Consider the following 24,025-nt stretch of genomic DNA (forward strand, 5'->3'; position numbering starts at 1 on the left):
AAAGTAGATTCTCATCAAGAACTTATCAGACTGCAAATTTCTGAATATTGACACCAGTATTTAATATAGTAGTCATAAACACTCATTAAAACAGGGATTCACATGTGTTAAATCATATGGCTCAAAATTCAGAAAGGAATATTTCAACAATGAGCTGCTTAAATTAATCTGTTCTACAATCTCACTGGTTGTGTAGTTCACAGGATAGGTAAAAGATCTAGATACCACATATATCAAAGGCAAGTACCACATGAAACTATCATATATTTAAAAATAAATAAATTTAGCACTATTAGGTTATAATCCTGTCTATAATAACCAGTTACTGGAATGAGCTGCATGAACATGACAATCAACCAAAGGAAGTGGCAATAATATTCTAAATCCCAATGTAAAACTACAACAATTAGAACAACATCTAGATAGCCCTGTAACACATTGTATGCAAGTTTAGAACATTTTGGAAAGTAATGTCTGGTAATCATGCAATAACATCAGCAAGAGTAATAAGAAATTACTTGCTTATCAGCACTAGTCAGAGTGGGTAAATTGATTTGCACTTGTGACACATGCATAGTAAAAATGGAGCCAGCAAGTATAGCACTATTCTTGACAAGGCATTTTACATCTTGGTCAATTGTCTCCAAAACCTGCAGATAAAAGATTTTCGCAGAATATATAAGTTTGACACAATATCAAGGACGTAAAACCTTCAACATATAACAAAGAAGTGCCGATCAAAATCTTCACCTCAAGCCATACTGATGTTGTTTCACTTCCCGTGAAAAGATACTGCCCAACAAAAATTGTGTCGCCTTTTTTAACTGCCTACAATCCCAAGTCAAGCAAAAAGACCATAATAAGAAATAAAGAAGATTCAAGAATCATAAATGGTCCTCTGTTTTTATCAGAATAGTGATAGCATAGTTCTTCTCCACATGGTAGTGGTTAGCTCTATTACAAGTCTTAAAGCTACCCCTTCTATAAATTGTAAAGACATCCCAAATTCCTAGGAGTGACAAAGTAAACCCTTTACAATTAAAAAAACAATAACCCAAGGCTAGACCAATTTTCTAGAAAACATATAACAACTAACAAATTTTATCTCAGACATTGGGGTGCACTTCACAAATCCTGTCCCACCACATAGGATGTCATCAAAGTCAACATCTTGCCAGCACTTGTTGCAGGCTTCAATGGCAGGTCAACAAATGCAAGAGAATAGGATAATTGATGCTAGCAAATGCCTTAACTAAATGAGATAAAACATGGATCTAAAACTTATTTCTAATGCAAACACGAACTTTAAACTTAAGTTGGATTCTAACATGTGCTCAAATTAGCTTTAAACTTAGGTAGGACTCGAGTATGATTTTTGATTTTATGTGGGCTGCTAATATGCATTAAATAAATTTTAAGTTCAGATGTGCATATCTTCCACTAAACCTAAATAACATGAGTTAGCAAAAAGCAATAAGTAGCATCAAATTTCGGAGAATGACAGCAAGAAGTGAAATAAAAAGGGTATAGCAAAGCTTGATTTATCACAAGCAAGTGAAGATACAACCTAAAGATTTAAAGCAAAACTAAGATATAGTAGAAAAGCAGAAAATCTGTGGACCATTATTGTATAGGACAAGGGTAGGGAAGAAGAGAAATGATAAAACAGAAACCTCCCTCTACTTTTAAGTGATTCTGAATCAAGAAAAATTTATGAGACCCATCTAGGATCAGGAATCACACTTGAGGCTTTGGGTCACCTGTATCATGTAAGAGCACAGTCTTTACAAATAACCAGGTTAGTGTGCTAGAAGTATCATGTCCTAAAACTTGTTTATCTGCATTTAAGTCATCGACAGGATGTAGTCAACCACCTAATATAAATGCATCATGAAACAAGTACTAAAAGTGTGTTACATATGGAATCAATAGAAGAGTCCATGATACACATCAAAACACCACATATCACAGGCATAGAAATGTAGATCTGGAAATAAACATGTGCAAATTTACATACATAAAGATGCAATATATTTGAAGGATATTCAAAGTAAGATGAAAGCGTAGTTGCAAACTATGAAATTTTTATATCTCTAGCACAAACATAAATATGCCACCACTGCTGTATGTTCTAGTATGAAGGTTACCACGCTTACCTTGGCAAGATCAGTATAGTTAATGGGTAAGATCTCCGCTGAAGGAACTTTAGAAAGATTAGGAGTAATAATAACGTGATTATCAGCAGTCAACTCAATTGGATTCCCAGATGTATTGCAAACTTGTAGCTCTGGACCCACAGTATCTAGCATCACCTGAGATTATAGTTTATGAGATGCTGAAGGAAATGATTTATGATCATTACAGAAGACTGTTCATATGGAGCTCTTTTTTTCAAATGTAACTAACTAGTGGTGTACCACATATATATAACTAAAAGGTTGCAGAACATATGACACCATATTTGGGCAAAATGCATTCCAGATTTAAAAATAGATATATTATTTCTCGATAGTAGCCAGAGTAATTACAAGATTGAGGCAAGCAAGATTACAAACTAAAGTTACAAAATAGTGCTTCCGGTGCGTCAGATCAGTAGTTACATGATACATGCCTTGCCATGCCAGTGATTGGTGCCCCTGGCATGGCAGGGTACCAAGCAACAATGTGGCCATTAGAGGCACTGCCACATGTCGGCAAGGCACTGGCATGGTATGTCATCCTATCTATGTTGTGCCAACTGGCACTTAAATTGGTGCATGTCTACAGGTCCAGATAATATGCATGTGTAATAAAGCCATCAAACTTTTAATCACATGATGGGCCATACAAATTCTAAATCAGATCCATCAACCTTGACATGCATAGTGTAGTTAATACATTTATATACACTTACAAGAAATCTATCTTTCCAGCTCAAATTCCAAGTCAGAAGAACATCTAGTCAAACAGACAAGATTGTAATTGGACACAGGTCTAAGGACTAGGGTGCAACTTGTGTTTGGCTCAACCCAAACCCAAAACCCACTCATTGGGTACGGTGCAGTTAAGGTTTTGTAAATTTGGGTTAGCTTAGGCTCAAAATCCCAATCCGATCTTTAGTTGGGCTGGGTTAGGGTTGACCACCAACCCAACCCAACCAGACACGACTCAACCAAACCCAAACCCAACCAGAAACACACACCACAAACATATAATTCACATGTGTTTTCAATTCATATTTATGTTTCATATGGGTTATATGTTTCCTTAACCTTGTAACTTTGTCACTTAAATTGACAAACCCAAAACCAAACCTTTCACATATTTTAAATTTCTTATTTAACCCAATCTAACCCAATTAACAAGTCCTAACCCAACTTAACCCGACTAACCTGACCCATCCTAAATTTAGTTTAAGAGGGGGTTAGGTTGGGTTGGGTTAGAGAAACCTTAATCCAAGATTGGGTTAGGTTAGGTTAGAATAGAAAGATATATTATATATAGGTTGGATTGGGTTAGGGTTTGCCCTCAACCCAACCAAGCCACGCAAGTTGCAGCCCTAGTAAATAGTTCGTCAATGCCTAATAGATGTATTTCCAAGAATTAGGAAAAAAATAAAATCTGTAATTTAAATGCACGCTATCAAACTTTAATACAATTTATTATATGAACCTAATAAAACAGGATTCTCAAAAAAAGAAAAATGGAAATTCAATTAGCTCCTTACTTTTTCCAAAAATTGGTTCAGTTAAAAAGTACCAAAGAATGGTAAATTTGATGACAAATTAACCTTCACTTATTTCCTCCTGTTCCCACTAATGCATGATGTATGCATTCTTATCTTTTTAAAAGATTTAGACCTCCAAAATTAAAACTTATCTTAAGATTAGGAAGGAAAGGAAATATTGTAAACTATCTAACTTACAGCACATAGCTTCTTGACATTATTCACAGCTGTCCTCAAATTCTCAAGAGTCTTCTGATGATATTCAGCATTTAACCAGGAGAAATCAAAGCGCGCAACTGCAAGACACAAAATATAAGAAGATTAGTCATTAGAGCAAAAGAAATGAGAGCTTTTAAAAAGCAGACGTACAAGCATCCAGAGGACAAACCTGACATCCCGGCTGCTAGGCATGCCTCAATTGTTTTAACAGAACGTGACTTTGGCCCCAGTGTTCCAACAATTTTAGTCAGTGATGGAAAATATTTCTGCAATTTTGAAGATAGTTAGTTACTAGCAGTTACGAATGAAAGTAGATTGAAGTTTCCAACTAATCACTACTTGACCAGTTATCATTCTTTCCAATTTTGTTAAAGTTCCAAAAAATATATTCACACCCTCAAATATCCCCAGTGGGGAAAAAGAAAAGCTTGGAGGTCAACGTTGCTCGACTTCCTAAGCAGGTATTAAAGACACGCGGATATTTTGATGCTTTTCCATTGCCAAATATCCTAAAACTCTTTCATAAGCTTCTAAAATTAAAAGGTGGAGCCAAATAGAACATTGTTATAACTCTTCTGCATGTCAAACATGCATAAATACATAAGCATCGACACCGGTAGCTGCGACTTTGAATCATTTTGTACATGATCCACAAATTCAAAAATTCATACCATTGCCCAACATTCACAATTGCAACAATGGACATGAGACACACTTGTTAAATACACCGTGGATATTGTATTTAAGTACAATGATAAATAGTCAACACAGCAAAGAAAAAGGAAGCTAATTGTTAGACATCAAGATATTATGAAAATTAGGAACTGGGAACCAACATAAACTTACAATAGATTATATTCTACACATCATTCATGGGCATACCACCATATTCTGTATGCACATACACCACAATAATATCTACAATAAATATACTGAGAGATGCTCATTCAGATACCAAAAACAAAAAGTTGTATGACCAGAACTCATAAATTTCTAAGTAAAATGAAGATAGGAGCATAAAATGGAATTAATTTTTCTCTCCATCGAGCATGATATAGGTTGTGTCTTTATGTTTCGGTTTGTCTTCCTATCATATCCCATAGGATAGAGAAATGATGATGAAGAAGAAGATACATAATATCATGGCAAAAGAAAAGGTGAAATTGAGACCCTACCTTTAACGGTATCACAGAATATAATGAAGAACTTAATCAAGAAATCTAATTTATCATGGCATTGACACGGAATGAAACAAGATCAAAACAGGGTGACCATACATCAGGAATGAACCCAGCTCTCCAAACAATCCAATCAATCATAACATATATAACCCAAATCAGAAGCAAAAAAAAAAAAAAAAAAGCAAATCAAAAACACGATACTCATTAATCAAATCATTATTAAAAAGGAAAAGAACCAAAAGGATACCAGAGAGAAGAAAGAATCCGCCAAAAAGCAACGTGGAGAAAAATAATATCGCACGGAATCCAATCAAGAACTCAACCAAGAAAGATAATTTACCGTGAAAAACACCATATCGTTGATATCAAACCGAAGAAGTTCAAAACAAGGTGAATTCAGATCAAGAAAAAACCCCACTCAACAAAGAATCCAACCAATCCATACAAATATGCCCAGATCGACAACAAAAACACAAATACCCCAAATTGTGACAGTCCCAAACAAATCGCTATCAAAAAGAAAAATTGGACAACAAAAAGAAGAACGAATGTATTTAAAAAAAAACGAGGAGAACGACAGAACTAGCGCATCAGAATCCAAATTGCAAGGGATAAAGGACAAACGATCTTACCTCCTTCGACGGTGCAAGGACCGAGGCTAGCCGCAAGGGCTCCTCGATCAGCATCTGCCCTCCGTGCATCGTTGAGAGAAATTAGGGTTTCGTTAGGGTTTTGATCCGCTTCTCGACTCAACGGAATAGAGAGAAGGGTTTCAGAGGACGGAAGCGAGGGAAAGGAGCGCTGCCACTTTATATGGCTTTCTTCGGAGCATGAAATATATAAGTATTCACAGGGAAAAACACTTCAAGCCCAAACGTGGTACCAAAAAAAATTTAGTTACCACATGCCGCAAGATGATTGGCGCTACTCCGGCGAATTCGACAAATCATCTTATGCCACATGGCGTGGAATCATGTTGGTGACTCCAATACGAGGTCGTGTAGCTTTGGATCGGTTTAGCGGGGAGCGGGAGAAGACGTGGTCACGTGGAGTCGTGGGCTAATGGTATTACGGAAGGGTCGGTGAAGTTGTGCGGGTCCGCGGAGTGGGGCCCATTGGATCGACGGTTGACAATGGTGGGACTCATTGATCGAACGGTGGGTAGTACGCCGTATATGGATTTATATACGGGTTGTTAGGCTTGGGGGGCCGGTGGCGGGCCTCGTGCTCCTGGATTCCCAACAACCGGGAGGGCGGAGAGGCTCTGTTTTCTCGTTTCTAAACCGGTTCCGGCGGAACAGTGGAAATGCGATTCAGTTAGGATCAAGGGTGGCAGCGTATAGGTCTAGATCTGGTTAGTCCCGTCTATTTCGGAAAAGATTTCAGAACGTATCAATTGGAATCACCGTGTATATTTACATGGGATATATGGGTAAAAGTGCAAATATGTACATTTACATGGGAAATGGCAAATGGTGTTTTTTTTTCTTTTCCAAGTTTTTTTTTTCGAAACTGTTTAATTCAAAAATGTAATTTGATAGCAAAACTTTGAAAATGATGATGACACGTAATAAGATATTATACATGACAAATCTTGCAATATGCATCATTTCGTTTCGCATTTGCAATTGTAATCACTCAATAATGATAAATGGGAAGACATGGGATAATTTTTGTTACACTAGTTGATCTCATCCTGCATCCTTCTCCCTGAATCCACCAGCTGATGCGAAATTAAATTGCAATATATGATCATATAAATCATTTCTAAGAATGGTTAATGCTGATTTGAAACAAGTTGGTTGAATCTTGAGCCATGATTGTGGAGCATGGTTCACAAAGGCAATTATTTTTTGTTAAAATTAATTGTTTTAGTGCTTTGATTTTCGTTTCTACTGGATGAAATTCATCACCAAGTGGAATCAAAATGGGTCAAGAAAAGTTTGGTTGAGTCATGGAAATCAAACCGCTAGCAAGTATATCAATGAGTTTCAACATAATACTTGGCTAGTTTGAGTGTCTATCAAAATTATATATGTTATTATTCTAATTTGATCTTGAACCTGATTTAGCTCAACTTTTGTGATGCATATAAAAGCAATAATAGTAAGAAATTATTTAGCAAAATTTATATCTAAATTGGTACATTTTTTCTTATTAATCCAATGAGGTGGGGTTAGTTCAAAAATTTAATATAAGCTATTAAATTCAAATACATCGGCTATCTATTCTCCCTCCCCATCTCGCTCCACACAAAAATAGAAGGCACAATAGGTGTACCAAAAGTATCTCTTGAAAAAAGTATTTATAGAGCACACGACGAATATAGATGATACAAAAATTTTCCTTGATTTTACACCGGCAAACTTAAGCAAAACTCATCAAAATTTGCTCAAAAATATTTAAACAAACAAATTTATTATTAAGAATGGTAATTTATGACCCGATTCATTAATCCGGTCCGCGAACGTTTCATTTAAAATAAATTTAGATTTGATATAAATGAGTTTGAATCGTAAATAAGCCAACTCATTTAAATCTCTTTATCAATATAGGCTCTCTTTTTTTTTAGGCTGCAATGTTTTGATACACTTGTTTGCAGACTTTTCTCCTTAGTTTTGCCTTGTATGAACCGAAAAAAGAAAAGAAAAAGTATAGGAAAGGGCCACCTTGTGCCGCCTTATAAAAAATTCATGCCCATAGGTTGCGACGCATAATAACTCAGACACGTAGGGGCAAAGTGTAGTCCCTGAACGACAGAAGGTGATACAACAGCTATGGAATGTGGGGGAGGAGAGCCCAAATGACGCAATGGCTATGCAAGAAGGGGGCAGCCATTTGCTTTCGTTGACCTCAGCCTCTTTCTTCTCCAATGGGATACCCAAATGGGAGGAAGGCTTAAATTGTCCCTTTTTGTCTCCAAAGGATGCTAAATAGAAAGCAGTAGTCTACCAAAAGACCAAAGTTAAGGGGTAGGAGAGCAAAATAGAAGAAGGGATGAAGAAAGAAGGGGAAGAACCCTTCAAAAAGAAGAAAGAGGGGGATGAGAAGAAGGGTTGGTCAGAGATAAGGCTTGCTGTAGAGGAGCTCTCTTTGGTGAAGCATGAGAAGGTGGTCTCCACCCTTGTCTTCCTCAGTGTCTCCAATTTGCTCCTCCAAGTCCTTGGTTAGTTCTCTCCCTCTCTCTCTCTCTCACTCACTCACACGCACACACACAATTCACTAAGAAACCTCAGGTGAGGTTATGTTTTTTCTCACATCATTCACTAAGAAATCTTACGTTGGATTGTGTTTGTTTTGGCATGGAATGGGAGAAAGGGATATTGCTCCATTGATTTATTTCCTAACTGTTCCCATGTTTCAACCTCTCTTTTTCCTCTTTGCCCAACTCTTCATCCAGAGAAGAAGGCCTTCTCCTTGCAGCTTAAGGATTTGAAATTATACTCCTTCTCCCTCTCCCATCTCTGAGAATACCTTCCTACATGGATACACCTTTTTCCGACTGTTGGCTCTCCCTCCCTTCTCCCCCCAAACACACACACACACGCACACAGAGGCTCGCACGCACACAGAGAAGCGTGCGCACGCAACCACACACGGTCGATGAACTTGTGAGACAGTGATAGTGGGACCTTCAAAGCCTCTGCCAATCCAAGAACACAGTAGACCTCGAATGGCTCATCCCTTAGACAAATGAACATTAAAAAAATGATAAAATAATAAACTACGCAATGCCTTGGAATAAGTCCAGTTTAGACCACACTCTAAACTGGCTTTCGACCAACATTCAATTGTTGATCATTTTATATTGGATTGTTATTTATATGAAACCCAAGTCACGTACTTGGTTGCTTTTCCAAGGCCATAAAATCTAAAATGAAAATTAATACTTTTGCAATCTTAAGTACAACTTTTTTTTTAGCATAAAATCAAGTTCTAGGATTATTAAATTGGTGAAGAATTAAACAGCCAACTTCATGCCATGTTAGGAAATTTTGGCTTAGATCACAGGGTGGTTGAGATGTTATATATCAAACTTAATCATTTCCTATTTCCTAACCACCCCTTTTTGATTATGTTTCGGCTGGTTGCAGATAAGATTGGGCCGACCATGGCAGTCCTCAGACAAGACATCCAGCGAAATATCGAGGTAGCCTCATTCATTTCTTTTCCTTATACTATGCTTTTGTTTGGAGCTTTGATGTCATCAGCCTAAAATCACCTGCTGTATTCTCACCTCCCCAATTAGGCCTTCAGCGAAAGGTTAACAATTTAAAGTTCTCTTGACATGATGTGAGTTTGGGCGTCGTATAAGTTGTGCATTAAGTGCCACATATTTCTTATGTATCGGTTATGTTCACGGGATGGTGATCAGACTCTTTTTAGACCGGCAGAGGGGGACTGGGAGCCTCATCTACTCCACTACTTCTGTGTCATTTTCTTCTTGAAGGGTTTCGTGCCGTGCTCGTGTCTTCCACGAGCATCCATCGCCCATCATTATCCTTCAGTTACTGATTAGCCTCTCCTTTCCCATCAGCAAATTTTTTTTCTTTGGCCAAAATGTACCCGTAAATGTGGTACAGGGCAATATTACTAAAGTTCGTCATCTTAGTATCGAACCGTATGCCGATACTGTTTTATTACAGTGTCGGTAGGTGGTAGAAATAGCAAAGCATACTGAAAGTTGGTATGGTACAAGGCTGCATATTGGTTTGATATCAGTACGTAACGATACATGCAATATGATATGGTACTGGCCGATACGGCGAAACTTATTCTATGTGATTGTTATCGTTGGTGGATATAAATTTACAAACTAATATATTTTTAGATACCGTCCGATGAGATATTAATATTTTTTTAGAGTTTTTATTGTTTAACTTTCATTCCATGAACATATGCAAATTTTGTTATCTAAAATGTAAAACTTGATGTTGGTTTTCCATGCACAAGGTAGACATGTCATGTTGCAGAACTGAGTTCCTATCAAAGGCCTGCATGTGATACACACAAATTTTGGGATTCATATTCGCCTATCATATACTTAATAATACAACAAAAAGTTCGATTTTTAGATCTACGTAAGCATCAAAGTCCATTGTAAATTGCAAGTAGGCTTTTAGTGTGGACTTGGTTCTGTTTTGCAGCAGACCCAAAACCATGTTTCATCTCAAAATTCTATTCATTTCAGAATTTCTTGAGCTTGTATCTTAGCCTATAGTGGTTCATCTCATATCAAGCACCAACTAGGATCGCCGATGTCATAGCCTTTCTGAACTTTGCCTGTTGGGTGATTAAATGATCATCAGGGATGACAAGAACATCATAATTCATTCTTTTCAGCTCATCCAGTGAAGTTTGTTGCACACGTCAGCCTAGTTATATGGTATGACATCACCATTTTCAGATAAAAATCCAGAACCTTTGGAGCACAAGTTGTAAAAATTTTCTATACCAGGGCATATTGTTGATTTTTTTTTTGTGAATTCTCTTTTTATTTAAAATGAATCTCTTATTTGTAAAATAAATAAATAAATAAAACCTCCTGTTAGGTTGTATGCTGGTCACCCCCTTAGCAAGTGTCGATCCTATAACCTGCTTACCACACTGCAAACCCTACAAATCCTATAAGAATTTGATTAGAAAAATGTGGTACAAATGTTCTTGGAGACAAATGAAGAAGCTTCAGATTAGAAACGCGATCTCTTTTGAACTTTCAATTTAATTTTTCTCAAATAGAAGATGTTAGGCAATGACTAAGTACTATCCATGTAATTAGAATTTGCTTATGCACCACATAAATACTTTAATCTTTTACACTTGTTCTCATGAATGATCAATGATTATAATTCTTCACTTGTTCCAATTAGTCTATGTTATATTTCTGCATCCATATAAAACAAGCGCCTGACTGGTACCAAATCATTTATAAGGAAAGGTACAACGGATACCTAACCAAAAAGAAGCTTGCAGGTCAGGTTAATGACGTATAATAGTATTAATCAAATAATAATTGATTTTAAGCATGAAGGACAACCGATCACCATATTGATCTTAAAAATTATACTCTTATGGAGTACAATAATACAGTTAATGCATTCAATTTTCATTATGTTCTTTAACGAAGAACACACACCAAGTATAATCATGAGTCATAATCTAGACAACAATTATGTTGCTGAAATTTCATCATATCTCTGAACTTTAACACTTGTCAAAAGTCCGAACACTTTTATGAGTGTAGTTTAACATGCATCATGGTAATTTAACAGAAAAGGATCCATAACAATCATTGTGTCATGTAATTGTGTAAATAGGCTTTTACAGCCACATTCCATGATGCAAAACATGCATGCATGTAAGAACCAGGTTAATACGCTATATTTTGCTGAATGTGTAGAGATTGCAAGAGCTTTACGTGTCAGATCCATCAAGGTATTCAAGTTTGGCAGAGATATTGAAGAAAGAGGTGAGTGAGGGGACTGCAAGAAAGGCTGAAAGCCATGCTAGAGCTATGCTATGGCTTACCAGGTAAAACTAAGAACTGACAACTTTTACCATTCCTGCTAGCCAAATCCTCATGCTTTTGCTAAAATTGTTTAATTATGTATTACAGAATATTTTATTGTAAATTTAGTTTGCCTGTTTTCTTTTCCTTCGTCTTTTTGGCCAATTTATTTAAGTTAGTCTTTTGACTTTGTAAGTAAGGGTAAATTTCTTAAGCAAATTACTTTTGATCATATTGATTGTTTCACTTAACCTATTTACTAAGGGTTAGTAAATATGAAAATAGCCACATCCATATCATTGATGTTCTTCACTTCTGAAAGTAATAATCCTCTCCCAGTTTCGTAACATTCTACTTCATTTGTTCATTCCCTAAGGGGAAAAAAAGTGTTCATTCCCTAAGGGGAAAAAAAAGCGTTCATTCCCTAAGGGGAAAAAAAAGCTTCATCACTTTAGATCCTTCATGAACCTCTACTGAAACTGTACATTTGTGTAAGGTTACGGAAGAGGCCTTTTTATGCTTTTTTGTGCTTCAAGTCCTAAAGGTTTATACATCACAAGCTTCCAGCATTTATAACATTTTGAAGGACGTCGAAAAACAAGAACATGGAAGCAGATCAGAAGGCAAAGAGAAGGGACAGCAGGCTCTGATACCATAGCAGCAATCCTGCCCAGAAGCTTAAGCTAGTTGGTGGATGGCCCATGTATATATACGACAGAGTAGAGTATCTTACATATCCAATGTGAGACTATTCCCACTCTTCAACATTACAGGTCCTTGAATGGACTATAAGGCATCACTATAACTTTGAATAGGTCGTATTTATATTACTAATATTTACACATCTTCTCTAGATTCTTGTAAAAATAAATCCACAAAAACATGATTGTGTTTCCAAGAAATAAAATGAATACCTTGAAATGCCACCCAGTCGTAAGGCTACACGATTGATGAAAGAATTCCATTGCATCAAATTATAAGTATATGCTCCTCTCTACAAGAGGAGAGGGTGCCAGCCAGCTGGAACAAGTCCTGATGGCAATGTTCCATCACATGATCTCAGATAAACAACTATATTTGAAAACCTCAGCCAACAATTAATCTCAGACATTACTTTAGGTTTTAACAGTCGGGTCAAAGTTGTCTGTAGGCACTCTTATCTGTCATATATTCGTAACTTTATATTGCAAACCCCTTCTTCTCATGCTTGGATTTCTTTTTGATATTATCAGGTCCATGGATTTCAGTATAGCAGTATTAGAGAGATTAGAGAAGAATTCTGAACTGAGCCTTGTACAAGTGGTGGAAGATGCATACAAGGACACTCTAAAGCCATGGCATGGTTGGATATCATCAGCTGCTTACAAAGTAATGTCCCATTTATATCAATGCATCTCTTTCCCATTACAATAAGTATTTTAATCACTTTAACCATCAACCAGTTATGTCACAAGAAGGGCTGAATCCTTATGTTGGCTATCTAATTGATGGGCCCCTCAGAGAAAGCAGTATAAATGTATTAAAGTTCATATCATTAACCTTCTTTCACTTGCCATGTCTGATAGACCACTCTTATTGAAATGCACTACTTCTACATATTTATCTGTCACAAGAAAGGCTGAGTCTTTATGTTGGCTATCTAATTGATGATCCCCTCAGAGATAGCAGTATCAATGTATTAAAATTCATATCATTAAACTCCTTTCACTCGTCAAGTATGATAGATCACTCTTATTGAAGTCCACTACTTATAAAGATTTATCTGCATTTGATCAGAAAATGTTCCTCTTTTTTATTTTTTACTGACTACTATACTGCTGCTGCTGCTATTACTACTGCTACTGCTACTACTATTAAAAAACAAGCATTTGTCTTGGAAATGGGGAAGGAGTTTTCCAAACATTGGCAATGTTTCCTATTATCAAGTCAAAACACTCAAGATGAAAGCTTTCTGAGAGATAAATTGTATCCAGAATAATTTCTCTTTTTTTTTAATATATTCAAAAGAAGATAATAATTTTATCACACAAATCCCAATTCAGCCTGCATATTTAGTATTAAGAAAGTTTATGTAGAGTCAATTCTCTGAAACAGCTTTGCTGCACCAAACTAGCAGGAAGACTTCAGATATTGATATTGTAAATTCTGATTGGTTCAGGTCACGCCAACAATAACCATGATAGGTCTCAGTTAAATGAAATAGCCATGTTCCTGCCATCGCAAGCTTTCTGTCCAGGATAGACATACTGAGAGTACACTGATTTGCGGGGCAAAAATAAAGCTTTTACACTTTCTTTTAGTACTACAGCTCATCAAATGATCTTCCCCTTTCTTTTTACCTCATTTTCCACCATTCAAAATGCTTTATCAAGTAAAAAACTCTGGTTGAAAAGAAATATGTCCCTTTCTAATGCAGTCATTAGGGAATGAATTTTGGCCATATGGATGATCTGTTTGTCTTCTTGAGTAACACCATTCTTTCACTTGAAGTGAAGATTTTTAAGCTTCCGCAGCACCCTTCTACTCTAATTATGATTCATCAGTCTCAGGCAAAAGCATATGCATGTAAATGCAAGATGGCAGATTGACGTCTTGTAATTCTTATAGTCACATCTTCTTATAAAAAAAAAATCAAGTTCCAAAGCTTTATAGATGTTCTTCTACTCATTTTGCATGTAGGAGTTGAAGCTTTCTCAACATAAGATATGAAATACAGTACATGTTATGAAGGATTTAGTGTTTCTCCTCTGATTTTATTGCACAAAAATAAGTTAAATTATATATGAACAGATTGCTCTGAAGCTCATCCCAGAGAGAAAAATATTCATCAGCTTGCTGATGGGCAAAGGGCAAGATTACAACATGATGAAAGCTGATATCCAGAACTTGGTCCCGTTGCTTCAGCCTCTTTTAAATGAAAGCCATGCCCTTTTGGTAAGTATCCATTATTGATGCATGTTTTCTTTGCTTCAGAGAATAATACTTTGACTGATGGGTTCATTATATTTCTTTCTTTCCCCAAATAATGTAGATAAAGTTTGGGTTGGACAGGTTGAAATCGACGTAGGGCAAGGTCTCGTGATTTTTATGATTGTACATAGTCCAACTTCGTTTTGTAAATTATCTTCAGCTTATTTATCTCTGGAATTATCCTTCTTATTATGTAAATCAAATCACCTTGGGCTTTGGTGATAGTCATATAACATTACCCAACATTAAAAGTTAGATGTACATTAATTTATACCAGTAGATATTGTTCATGATGTCATAGTTAGCATTTCAAACATTCAAATGAGAATTTGAATGGAATTTCTGTAGCTGATCAATGCACGGATAAACAAGCAACAGATAAAGTAGTTTTCAGTGTATAATATGTGACTGAATGGCCAGAGCTGTGTTTCATTATGTTCATCTATGTAATGATTTGGCAACGTTGAAGAACAGGCAAGCAGACTTGGTAAGAAGTGTGGATAATTTGCTGGGAAGTTTCAAAATCAAGGGCATAATGCAGAAGAAAACATCAGAGGATAACATGTAAAGGAAGCTGCTGCAGCAGCAACAAAACAAATAACATCACTGATCATGGATTTCATTTGTAAGAAATCCATACCTCAGGAAGTTTGTGAATCCTTGACCTCATTCTGAACAATTTGACTGTTCTAGATTACCAAAATATTTGAAGATTCAGCTAAAACAAGTTTATAATTAAGAAAAAAAGCAACTGAAGAAGAATATAGCCAACTCAGGATCAACTGAAAACCTAACTATTCTTTTCCTTCCAATACTTCCATTTCACTCCCAAGTCATCAAAGAGCTGGTCATTTACATTCTGCCCAACTATTTGAACTCATCCAATAGGTTTCCTCTGTTTCCTTCCATCCAAACCTCCGACAGAGCATGACATGCATAGCTCCCACTTCACCTTCCTCGTAACTCTGCGGCCAAACTGATTACTTGCATGGATTCAATAAGCACACATGGTCTCTGTAATTCATTATATTCTTTGATTGCAGTTCTAACAAACTCAAATGATAAAATGATTGCTAAATTGGCTCGGTGAAGTCAGAAGAACCAACAGGATTTGGATTTTTTAGATGTATGATACAGTCACTGATAGCTGGTGGGAGGGAACTCTTCTTTCCTCTCCATTATTCTAGAAAAATAAAAAAGAAAAATGATACAATTAGAGTGAGGTTTATATGGGATTTTCCAAGTGTTTCTGAGTCTAAACACACATTATGGTTACTCGAGAATCACCAGGAACTGAAATCAATACAAGGAACTAGGAAATTTTTGTAAAGATCCTTTCTTGGTCGATTCCCAAATTGGTGGGATGATCTATAAGTGCAATGAGTGCTGCCACTAGACCAGCGTTGCCTGATATTGTAGGCTCTGTGAATTCAGGACGATCCCTGTCATCCAAGAACCTGCCATCTTTGTCTGGACCAGCCACCATGGCACCCAGTAGAACATTTGGATTGGGCTCCTTTGCTTCCTGCCATTTCTTGCCTTCTGCACAGGTATAATTCCTTCCATCCCAAGGGATTGATGCGGCTCTGTGGTGAACTTTTTTCGGAAAATTGTCTCCGAAGCCTACCAAGTAACTCATCTTCAGAGGGTTGTCCCCCAGTATATAGTTCACCTAAGTACATGGAAAAAATAGAAAATGTTAACATCATCTGTGCATTCAGATTTTTTTAATTAGGAAGTAGGCCTTTTTTTGGGGGGCATCTAGCTGAATATGAGCTTGCACTCCTCACCTCTAACCTAGAGAAGTCCTGCAGCATGTCCAGTGAAAAGGAGAAGGTGCTGCAACTTCCACCAGGGATTTGAATGATGTTAAGATAGTCACTGTAGATCTTACTCAAGAAAGCAGCAGTTGTTGCATACTGGAGTGGCGCACTACCGTTAGGCCTTGGTAGGGGCATCCCACCTGCAAAACTCCAATGATTGCATCACCTATAATACAATCCAGAACTTCACCTAAAAAGGCTAGCTAGAAGATATTATTTGTATTTCTCAAGATCTACCCAGCAAATAACCGATGTGAGACTAAACACACGCTCGCAGGGTTCCTTACATATTCTCCACGTTTGAACCCTGATGTCCTTATTTGGCTAGGCCCGTGGTCGGCCCCAATGAATCTGTGCTACAGTGTCTCCTAGTCCACATAGGTTATGAGTTGGGTCTGCCTCGATACCATTTGTAACAACTCAGGACATTACCCAAAATGGCTAGCCGAAAGATATTATTTGGGTTCCTTAACTCTGTATAAGTACTTAAGATCTATCTAGCGAATAACTGATGTGGGACTAAACACGTGCCGGCATGGGTCCTCACAGAAGCAACAATAGGGTTCTATCCTTTTTGGAAGTCTTATCATCAAATTCTTTATATCTATGCAAGACAAATTCCATTATGAAGGGAACATCACTCATAGTATGCATCGAAGGGGGAAGATACGTTTAGTTTTCCTTCCAGATTTTATTGAGAACTTATTTTTGAACATGCCACGCATCTAGCCTCCATACACAGCTGCCTGGTTCTCATGAATTTAGAAAAATCATTCAGGACAACCCAGAGATACTGTGCTCTAACACTCTTACCTGGCGTCGCTCTGAAAGTAGCAGATAAATGGAAATAGGAACACGCAAGCTTGTTAGCCATGGCTGAGCAGTTCTTCAGTGTCTCTTCATACGGATAACCAGGATCATGGAGATATCTTAACCTCGTCAGCAAGACCTACAAGCAGTAATTGTTAGAACTAAAGAATCAGAAAGGTTCATTGTCTGAATGTCTTGAATTGTTATGAAGCTTACTGCTGTGGCTGCAATCTTGTTATTCCAATAGAAAAGCCCCCTGTCAGATGGTAATTCTTCAATCACTGCAGACTCGAAGTTATCGGTTGCAAACTTTAGATAGGTGAACTTCCCCGTAGCGAAGAACAGCCACGTTCCTCCCCATACCAGCTCATCCATGTAGCTTGTGGAATTGTAGAAACTTCTTGCCTCTCCCCCGCATTCTCTGTTCGCAGTATAGGTGGCCTTGTTTTTATTCTTGGTAGCTAACTCAAACAGACTTTCTGAGGCTAGAATCAGACTTCTTGAGTAGGCCTCATCTTCTTCGAGAACCAGTGATGCAGCTGCCATTGCTGCTATCATTTCCCCTGCAAGATCTGAGGCAGAGCTTCCACAAATGGATACAGGCCTCCTATAGTTCATGTCTTCAGGCCTTTGCCAACATGTGATATCGTTGTCTGATGTAGTATCATTATTTGAACTTCCAACCTACAAGTACAATAAGAAGAATTTAGGAGGGGCACTTTAGAAACTTTGGTGTCAATTTCACATGATTTTCATCAACTAGTTATTAGTAAGAAGCACATCATTCGATCATATCTTTTGCATGTCCCACAATTTGATGCCATTTTTCGGGTCACACAGAACATAAGCCTCAGAAGTAGATGCGCAAAGGAGAGAATTGTTGAATTCTTGAGGTATGTGATTTCAGGGGAGGGACATCTATACTTGCCTGCGAGAACAACAAGGCCTGTTTAGATGTCGAACCGGATGGAATATAGAGCTTGAGCAAATATTCACTGCCCCACTTGATGATGTCCTTGATATGATCGAGCTGACCAATCTCTGCGTACTTCTGATGATATTCGATCACGGTCCAGCTTAACAGCGTGATGGTATAAGCTGTGGGGAAGCTGAACTTGATATTGTTGCCAGAATCGTAGAATCCTCCCACAAGACTAGCATTTATCTGTTTCCGAATGCCGTCTTGCAGACCTGAATCACCCCGAAACTTCACTGGGTTGTTCTCTGGAAGAGCACCGGCTGCAAAACAATCATCACCAGTGATTGATCACGTAAAAGCAAAGAAATATATGTACAGCAGGATTGGTTGCATCAAGTGCGATACATTTTTGGGCATCAAAGAACAGGAGAGCATGGTCAAGAGCTAGTGGTAGATTGCTAGAAGTGCCGAGGTGATGACGCTTGTGAGGTAGGAATGATGCTAATAGAGCTGCTGCAGCGGCAGCGAGAATTAGAAAGATGGAGACATAGATGAAGCGCTTGAACTGGGTTTTATCGGCAATTCTGAGATCAAAGTCGTAGGACTTTGAGTATTTGGAAGGGACGTCTTCATGTTCGTTGGATGATGGCGGAACCAGGCCGAAGTCTATCTCAATGGAGTTCCAACGGCTCGCAGAAGGGAGAAGGCGGCCGGTCTCTGGGACGGCATGGGCAAAAAATTGAGGCTCCTCTTCCATAGAGAAGATGAGAAGTGCTTCAACTATTAGAAGATGGATGGCATGGAGGAGCCAGTCGTTAAGAAACTTTTAAAGGAGAACAAGAAGAAGCATGTTGGAAGAAAAGAAAAGGCGTAGGAGCATTGTATGAAATGAGTACTGGAGACTACGAAAATAGTGATTTTGGAGGAGGCAGTAACCGGTTAAAGGCAACGTTGTTTGAACATACAAATCCAAGCTCGTTTTAGAACGTTCTCAATATCTGACCGTTGAGAGGAGATGCACTCCGGAGAAAGCAAGGACCCCATAGATTGTTTCAAGGTGTATTTCTTGTCCCTTAATGGATTGGGATGCAAGAATTTAGAATGGTGTCAAGTGCCATGCATAATTTTAACTCAAAAAAAAAAACAAAAGGAAGTGCTGAACATTGGCCGACCGCTTGACCGCATGGCCTTTGTGAATCCAGCAAATGAGATGAGGCCAAAAGAAATAAATCAAGGAAAGTGATTCTCCCAGTGAAAAAAGAGGGAGGATTTTGGGTAAACTGCTTGTGCTTGATTGTTATATAAAAGAGACAACTGAGCTTGATCAGTAACAAGCCTGTCTGTCTCCCTTTTGAGCTGAGACAAGCTTGACGATGAGTTGAATCCAAGCTCTTTACGAGCAACTCTGTTTGCTGATCCATGTCTCACTAATATGGTGATGTTATATAGAATTTTCTTGCTTTTAAAAAGGTGAGAGGAGACCTGGACACTTGCTCTAACTTTATTTAAGCGGTTGTTTTATTCTCGTAAGAACCGAAACGACGTAAGCGGCGTGTCTCATATTATTTTTGTCTAAATATCATCTTGGCCTTCTCCTCCCATAAAAAGACGCATAAAATGCTCGGATCGTCAACACAAAAGCTCATCTTTTCCATCGCAATCGTCAGCGTCTCGGGAGTCAGAGGAAACTGGCAATCATTTTTCCAAAAATTATTGCAGAAGAGTAGGTGTGATTTCATAACATGCATGCTTTCATTTATTTTTTCAGTTTTGATATTAAAAAAATTTATCATACTTCCCTTTCCAAAATCCAAAGCACAAGTAGTCTGGGCTATGAGCTCAATTACCGTAGGCATTATTGGAAGTTTGGAATTAAATTCTTCATTTTTGATGAATGCTCATGCTTTATGCATGATCAAAATTGGCCTAGCTTAAGCTTGGTCTAGCTTGCTCATGCAAACAAGGTCATGGCCATCCCTAGGACCCTAGGAAAATTAAGTTTTCCTCTCTTAGGCTTATAATATTTGAGTATTGAATATTGGTTAATTGTGCACTGGCCAGTGCCTTCTCTACCCAATCTGTGCTTTAAGTAAGTGGGTTGCTTAGTTCGGCCAGGCTAATCTTGGGTCACAAATTTCAAGCTGCAGCTAAAACTAGCCCATATGGGAGGTAGTGGTTGGTAACCTGATGATCAAACCTGGTCTAGCTAGAAAGTTATATGAAATGTTACTATGCATATATTTGATAGTTTATTTATATAATGGCATGGATACAACATCTAAGTAACATTTAAGCAATGATTTGTCATTTTTTTAATTAAAAAAAATGTTTCCTAAGATCTAGTATTTATGATAATCTACTAATTTTTTATATCGGCTAATCATGCTAAAAGAGAGTATTATTCTCCTGCATTGTTCAAACTAACTCGGGCTAGCTTGACCCGAGATCACTTGTAGTATATTGGTTGGACTTGGACTAACCACAATTAGGCTGAACTTGGGCTACATGTCTGGCGATGCAGTTAAATAATAACCAAAAAAACAAAGAGGAATTAGTAGCAATGAGGGTAGCTTGATACTAAGTAATGCAAGAAATGGCATTGCCCATAATGGTGCCGAACAAGTATGTCTTCCTCATGAGAGCATGGTCTCAAGGTGGGTCTCAAGGTGGCTCCCAGCATGGAGAGCATACTACCACCATAATGCTTCCCCTCCATTGGCGCGGACACTAGTGCCAGGTCACCGGTCACTTAGGTCTACAGTCGCCTCAAGAGGATGGTCCTGGTAGTTTGATTTTATTTTAGGAGTGATTTTATATTATTTGGGCTTATTAGGATATTTTGTTATTTGACAGCCTTTAGGGCTTATTTTGTTATTTTGTTATTTTGAGGGTCTTTTGTGAGACTAGTTTCTTTTAGGAGGTTTTTTGCATTTTTTGGGTCTATAAATATGTTGGACCGTACATCGTTTAGGGTTATGCTATGATGAATAAAAAATTGATTCTCTTTCTTCAAGATGTGGCATGGGAAACTCTGAGTGGAGCTAGATGCGAAGCTTAATTCTTCTTCATCCTTTTCTCTCCTCTCTCCTCTCTCCTTCTTTCTTATTTCTTCTCTCTTTCTTTTCTCTCTTTTTTTTCTTTCCCTGCTGTCCTCCATCATCCATGAATACGGACAAGATTGTTATCAATATTGAAAGTATAATACCATTATTTATACGTCCCCCTCAATGGCCCTTTGGTAACTGAGTTGGGCCTCAAACACCACTAGGTTAAGTGTTTGGATTGGATTTTAGACGTCGAATGTTATGAGGCCCAACTCTGTTTCTCTTCATAGCTGGCATGTCGCTGGGAAATTCGTGTTGTTGTGTTTGGTACCCAAATCTTCATGCTACGGAGACAAGGAAACGAAGCTGTGAAGGGAAAATGTTTAGCGATAGGCTGGGACCGGGTTGTATCTTTCGAGCGAAAGAAGGATTCGCCTTCCTTCGCGCGAATCCATCGTTAGATCATATCTAGCACAGCTCTCAAAGCTCTCTGAACTTGTTATTTGCCTGTTTGCACAAATCTCCAATCGACCAGTGCATGATGCAACGGTGGATTCGTGCGAAGGAAATCGAGTCCTCCTTCCGCGCTAAAGATACACGCCCGACCCTGATGAGTAGGGGTGGCAATCGGGTCGGGTCAGGCATAAACATGTCGGGTCAAATACAGGTTGGGTCAGAAAACTATAAATCTGAACCCGACCTGTTTATTAAACGGGTCAGGAATTGCAAACCTGAACCTGACCTGTTTATTAAACAGGTAACCCGACCCGACCCGTTTAACCTGTTTAATAAACAGGTAACCTGTTTACCCAACCCGACCCGACCTGTTTAACCTGTTTGCTCAACCTGACCCGTTTAACCTGTTTAGACCTGTTTAATCTGTCCAACCTAACCTATTTAACCTGCCCAACCCGACCTATTTAGACCTGTTTAGACCCGTTTAACCTGTTTAGACATGTTTAACCCGTTTAACCTGTTTAACCCGTTTAACCTGTTTAGACCTGTTTAACCTGCCCAACAGTTAAACGGGTCAGACATCTAAAACCCGTATCCGACCCAATTAATAAACAGGTTAAACGGGTCGACCTGTTTACGATCCGAACCTGTTTAGGCCAAACCCAAACCTGTTTATGGCGGGTCGAACACGGATCGGGTTGGCGGGTCGGGTCATATTTTGCCACCCCTATTGATGAGCTTGATCCCCTTCGCAGCGCTGGCCGAGGGGCCCACACGATCTCTCAGTTTCTCTTGTGAATTCATTCATAAAAAACGTTTTTCCCTGCGAATGGTACGATCGATAGTTCAACCATTCAAGTTTCTTTTAGGCTTTTTTGTTTTTTTTGCTTATTAGAATAAATTATCTAAAACAAAGCTGTGCAGGTGCTAGTGAACACGTTATGACAATTAATACGTGTAAACTGGACAGTGAAACAATAATCTTTTTCTAATATATAGATATATATATATAGAGAGATGGTAGAAATTTATGAACAAACAATCACAAGCACACTATGTATCCAACTAAGAAAAAAAAAAAACAAAACAACACTTATATATACAAAAAGATCAAATATCAAAGACAGAGACGAGGAAAGCAATCCACTCCTGAGAGAACTAATCCCAAACAAAGACAACTACAAGAAGAAAACTAATAGGGACCTAAAAGTCTCATATGACAAAGTGCAATAAGTAAGCATCCACCTCATAGATACCATCATAGGTGGTGGTATTATACCAGTAGGTCTTTGAATGAGCATACCCTCGAGCCATACGGAATCGGCCGGTCCCTCCGACTATAGGCATCTCCACCACTTGAACAAAACTTGCATCACTTGCCACTATAGAGAATGTGCTGCCATCATACTGTCCATCCATTAGCACGATATTTACAGTCAATAACAACATCGGTTTGGTCGTGCTCTGGGATGCAAAGATGTAGGATCCATAGGCCCGTCCTAGGAGCTTCGATGTCGGGTTCGGCCCCTCAGTCAGTGGATCGTCAAACACAAAGATATCTCCAAAGTTTAAGTTTGTCTCTGGCAATTTCATCGGCCCCTCCACAACCCGAACAGTCGTGGGGTTCGGGCCACTCAATGTGTCATGAACATAGAAGTGTAAATGGGTCAAATTTTGCTGCCGACGATTTTGCTGAGCCATGGCCACCACCATTGGCATGAGAGCTAGGAGGAAGAGTAGCGAGAGATTGGGTTTAGCAGCCATGGAGGAGTTATGGGTGCAAAACTATGTATAAGCAAAGATTGGCAGATTGTGGAGTGGATGCTATGTGTATTTATAAATTGTGCAAATTAACTCCCGGTCCTCAGTTTGATCGCCATTTAGATCTACATGACGGCCCTTTGACATATCGTATGCATAGATTTGTCTGATTTTTTGCACGCTTACATGTTGTATTTACAATATAGTTATGAAGATCGAAGTCTAGCTAGACCACGCAAGCACCAAAGAATAAACATTTGGTCAGCACCTATTGATCATTGGAAAATAGATAAATCAAAGGGCAGCAATCAGTTTCATATTTCAGATGTTTGAAACAAGCGACATGGAGTCAAACAAAGAGATCAAACCAGGGGCTAAACATTAGTTGCTTCGAAAAAAATGTCGACGCTTGTTTGCGATTTAGGAACAAGTAATCTCTAGTTTGGATCAGCTGCAAATCTTTTACATTCAAATTGCAAAAACTTTATACAAGTTTGACGCGTGATATATTTTTATTGGCTGGAAAAAGATCTAGTGGAGCATATATATATATTTATATATATATATTCAAATCGAGACTGACTTCCTTCGTAAATTGGATGAGGCTAAGAAGTGCATCGCCAATAAA

The 24,025-nt window shown here is 38.1% G+C and overlaps 4 protein-coding genes across 6 annotated transcripts in view; 1 reads left to right on the plus strand and 3 right to left on the minus strand.

The window, feature by feature from the left end:
- The window catches only part of LOC103704838 (pyruvate kinase 1, cytosolic-like), a 12,642-nt gene extending 6,549 nt beyond the window's left edge, over positions 1–6,093 (minus strand). The window contains exons 1-6 of the mRNA XM_008788309.6: positions 5,739–6,093; positions 4,095–4,191; positions 3,905–4,002; positions 2,157–2,312; positions 751–828; positions 519–650 (exon numbers count right to left, since the gene is read on the minus strand). Coding sequence (XP_008786531.4) covers positions 519–650; positions 751–828; positions 2,157–2,312; positions 3,905–4,002; positions 4,095–4,191; positions 5,739–5,807 — 630 coding nt within the window. The 5' untranslated portion in view covers positions 5,808–6,093. The remainder of the gene's footprint in view (positions 1–518; positions 651–750; positions 829–2,156; positions 2,313–3,904; positions 4,003–4,094; positions 4,192–5,738) is intronic.
- A 1,740-nt stretch (positions 6,094–7,833) lies between these two features.
- On the plus strand, positions 7,834–15,003 carry LOC103704839 (glycolipid transfer protein 3-like). 3 transcript variants are annotated; one of them, XM_008788310.5, is made up of 6 exons: positions 7,834–8,272; positions 9,201–9,256; positions 11,507–11,637; positions 12,847–12,982; positions 14,405–14,548; positions 14,666–15,003. In XM_008788310.5, the coding sequence occupies exons 1-6, from the start codon at positions 8,104–8,106 to the stop codon at positions 14,804–14,806; spliced, it is 777 nt and encodes a 258-aa protein (XP_008786532.4). In that variant the 5' UTR covers positions 7,834–8,103; the 3' UTR covers positions 14,807–15,003. The 3 variants fall into 3 exon arrangements, with proteins under 3 accessions (XP_008786532.4, XP_008786533.1, XP_088576508.2); XM_008788311.6 differs by having other exon boundaries at positions 7,837–8,272; positions 14,646–15,003; XM_088720382.2 differs by lacking the exons at positions 7,834–8,272; positions 9,201–9,256 and adding an exon at positions 9,273–9,856.
- Positions 15,004–15,219: 216 nt separating this feature from the next.
- LOC103704840 (endoglucanase 10-like) lies at positions 15,220–19,519 on the minus strand. The gene is made up of 6 exons (XM_008788312.5): positions 18,542–19,519; positions 18,146–18,456; positions 17,434–17,901; positions 17,221–17,356; positions 16,375–16,547; positions 15,220–16,256 (listed from the first exon to the last, which is right to left on the minus strand). Exons 1-6 carry the CDS (start codon positions 18,891–18,893, stop codon positions 15,897–15,899), a joined length of 1,800 nt encoding a protein of 599 aa, XP_008786534.4. The 5' UTR covers positions 18,894–19,519; the 3' UTR covers positions 15,220–15,896.
- Positions 19,520–22,587: 3,068 nt separating this feature from the next.
- On the minus strand, positions 22,588–23,568 carry LOC103704880 (dirigent protein 2). Its single transcript, XM_008788352.3, has one exon. The coding sequence runs from the start codon at positions 23,398–23,400 to the stop codon at positions 22,849–22,851; it is 552 nt and encodes a 183-aa protein (XP_008786574.3). The 5' UTR covers positions 23,401–23,568; the 3' UTR covers positions 22,588–22,848.
- Positions 23,569–24,025: the final 457 nt, after the last annotated feature.

Source organism: Phoenix dactylifera, chromosome 4 (genome assembly GCF_051530095.1).
Source record: "Phoenix dactylifera cultivar Ajwa chromosome 4, Ajwa_hap1_PhDact_Kaust_v1.1, whole genome shotgun sequence".
In the NCBI taxonomy this organism is placed as follows: domain Eukaryota; kingdom Viridiplantae; phylum Streptophyta; class Magnoliopsida; order Arecales; family Arecaceae; genus Phoenix; species Phoenix dactylifera.

Coding starts and splice junctions, on each gene's coding strand:
- LOC103704839 (XM_008788310.5), top strand. CDS start 8,104: ATGAAGAAAGAAGGGGAAGAACCCTTCAAAAAGAAGAAAGAGGGGGAT. Junction 9,257..11,506: donor ACATCCAGCGAAATATCGAG/GTAGCCTCATTC, acceptor CTGAATGTGTAG/AGATTGCAAGAGCTTTACGT. Junction 12,983..14,404: donor TATCATCAGCTGCTTACAAA/GTAATGTCCCAT, acceptor ATATATGAACAG/ATTGCTCTGAAGCTCATCCC.
- LOC103704840 (XM_008788312.5), bottom strand. CDS start 18,893: ATGGAAGAGGAGCCTCAATTTTTTGCCCATGCCGTCCCAGAGACCGGC. Junction 17,902..18,145: donor AGGCCTTGTTGTTCTCGCAG/GCAAGTATAGAT, acceptor TTGTACTTGTAG/GTTGGAAGTTCAAATAATGA. Junction 17,357..17,433: donor ACAAGATTGCAGCCACAGCA/GTAAGCTTCATA, acceptor TACTGCTTGTAG/GTCTTGCTGACGAGGTTAAG.
- LOC103704880 (XM_008788352.3), bottom strand. CDS start 23,400: ATGGCTGCTAAACCCAATCTCTCGCTACTCTTCCTCCTAGCTCTCATG.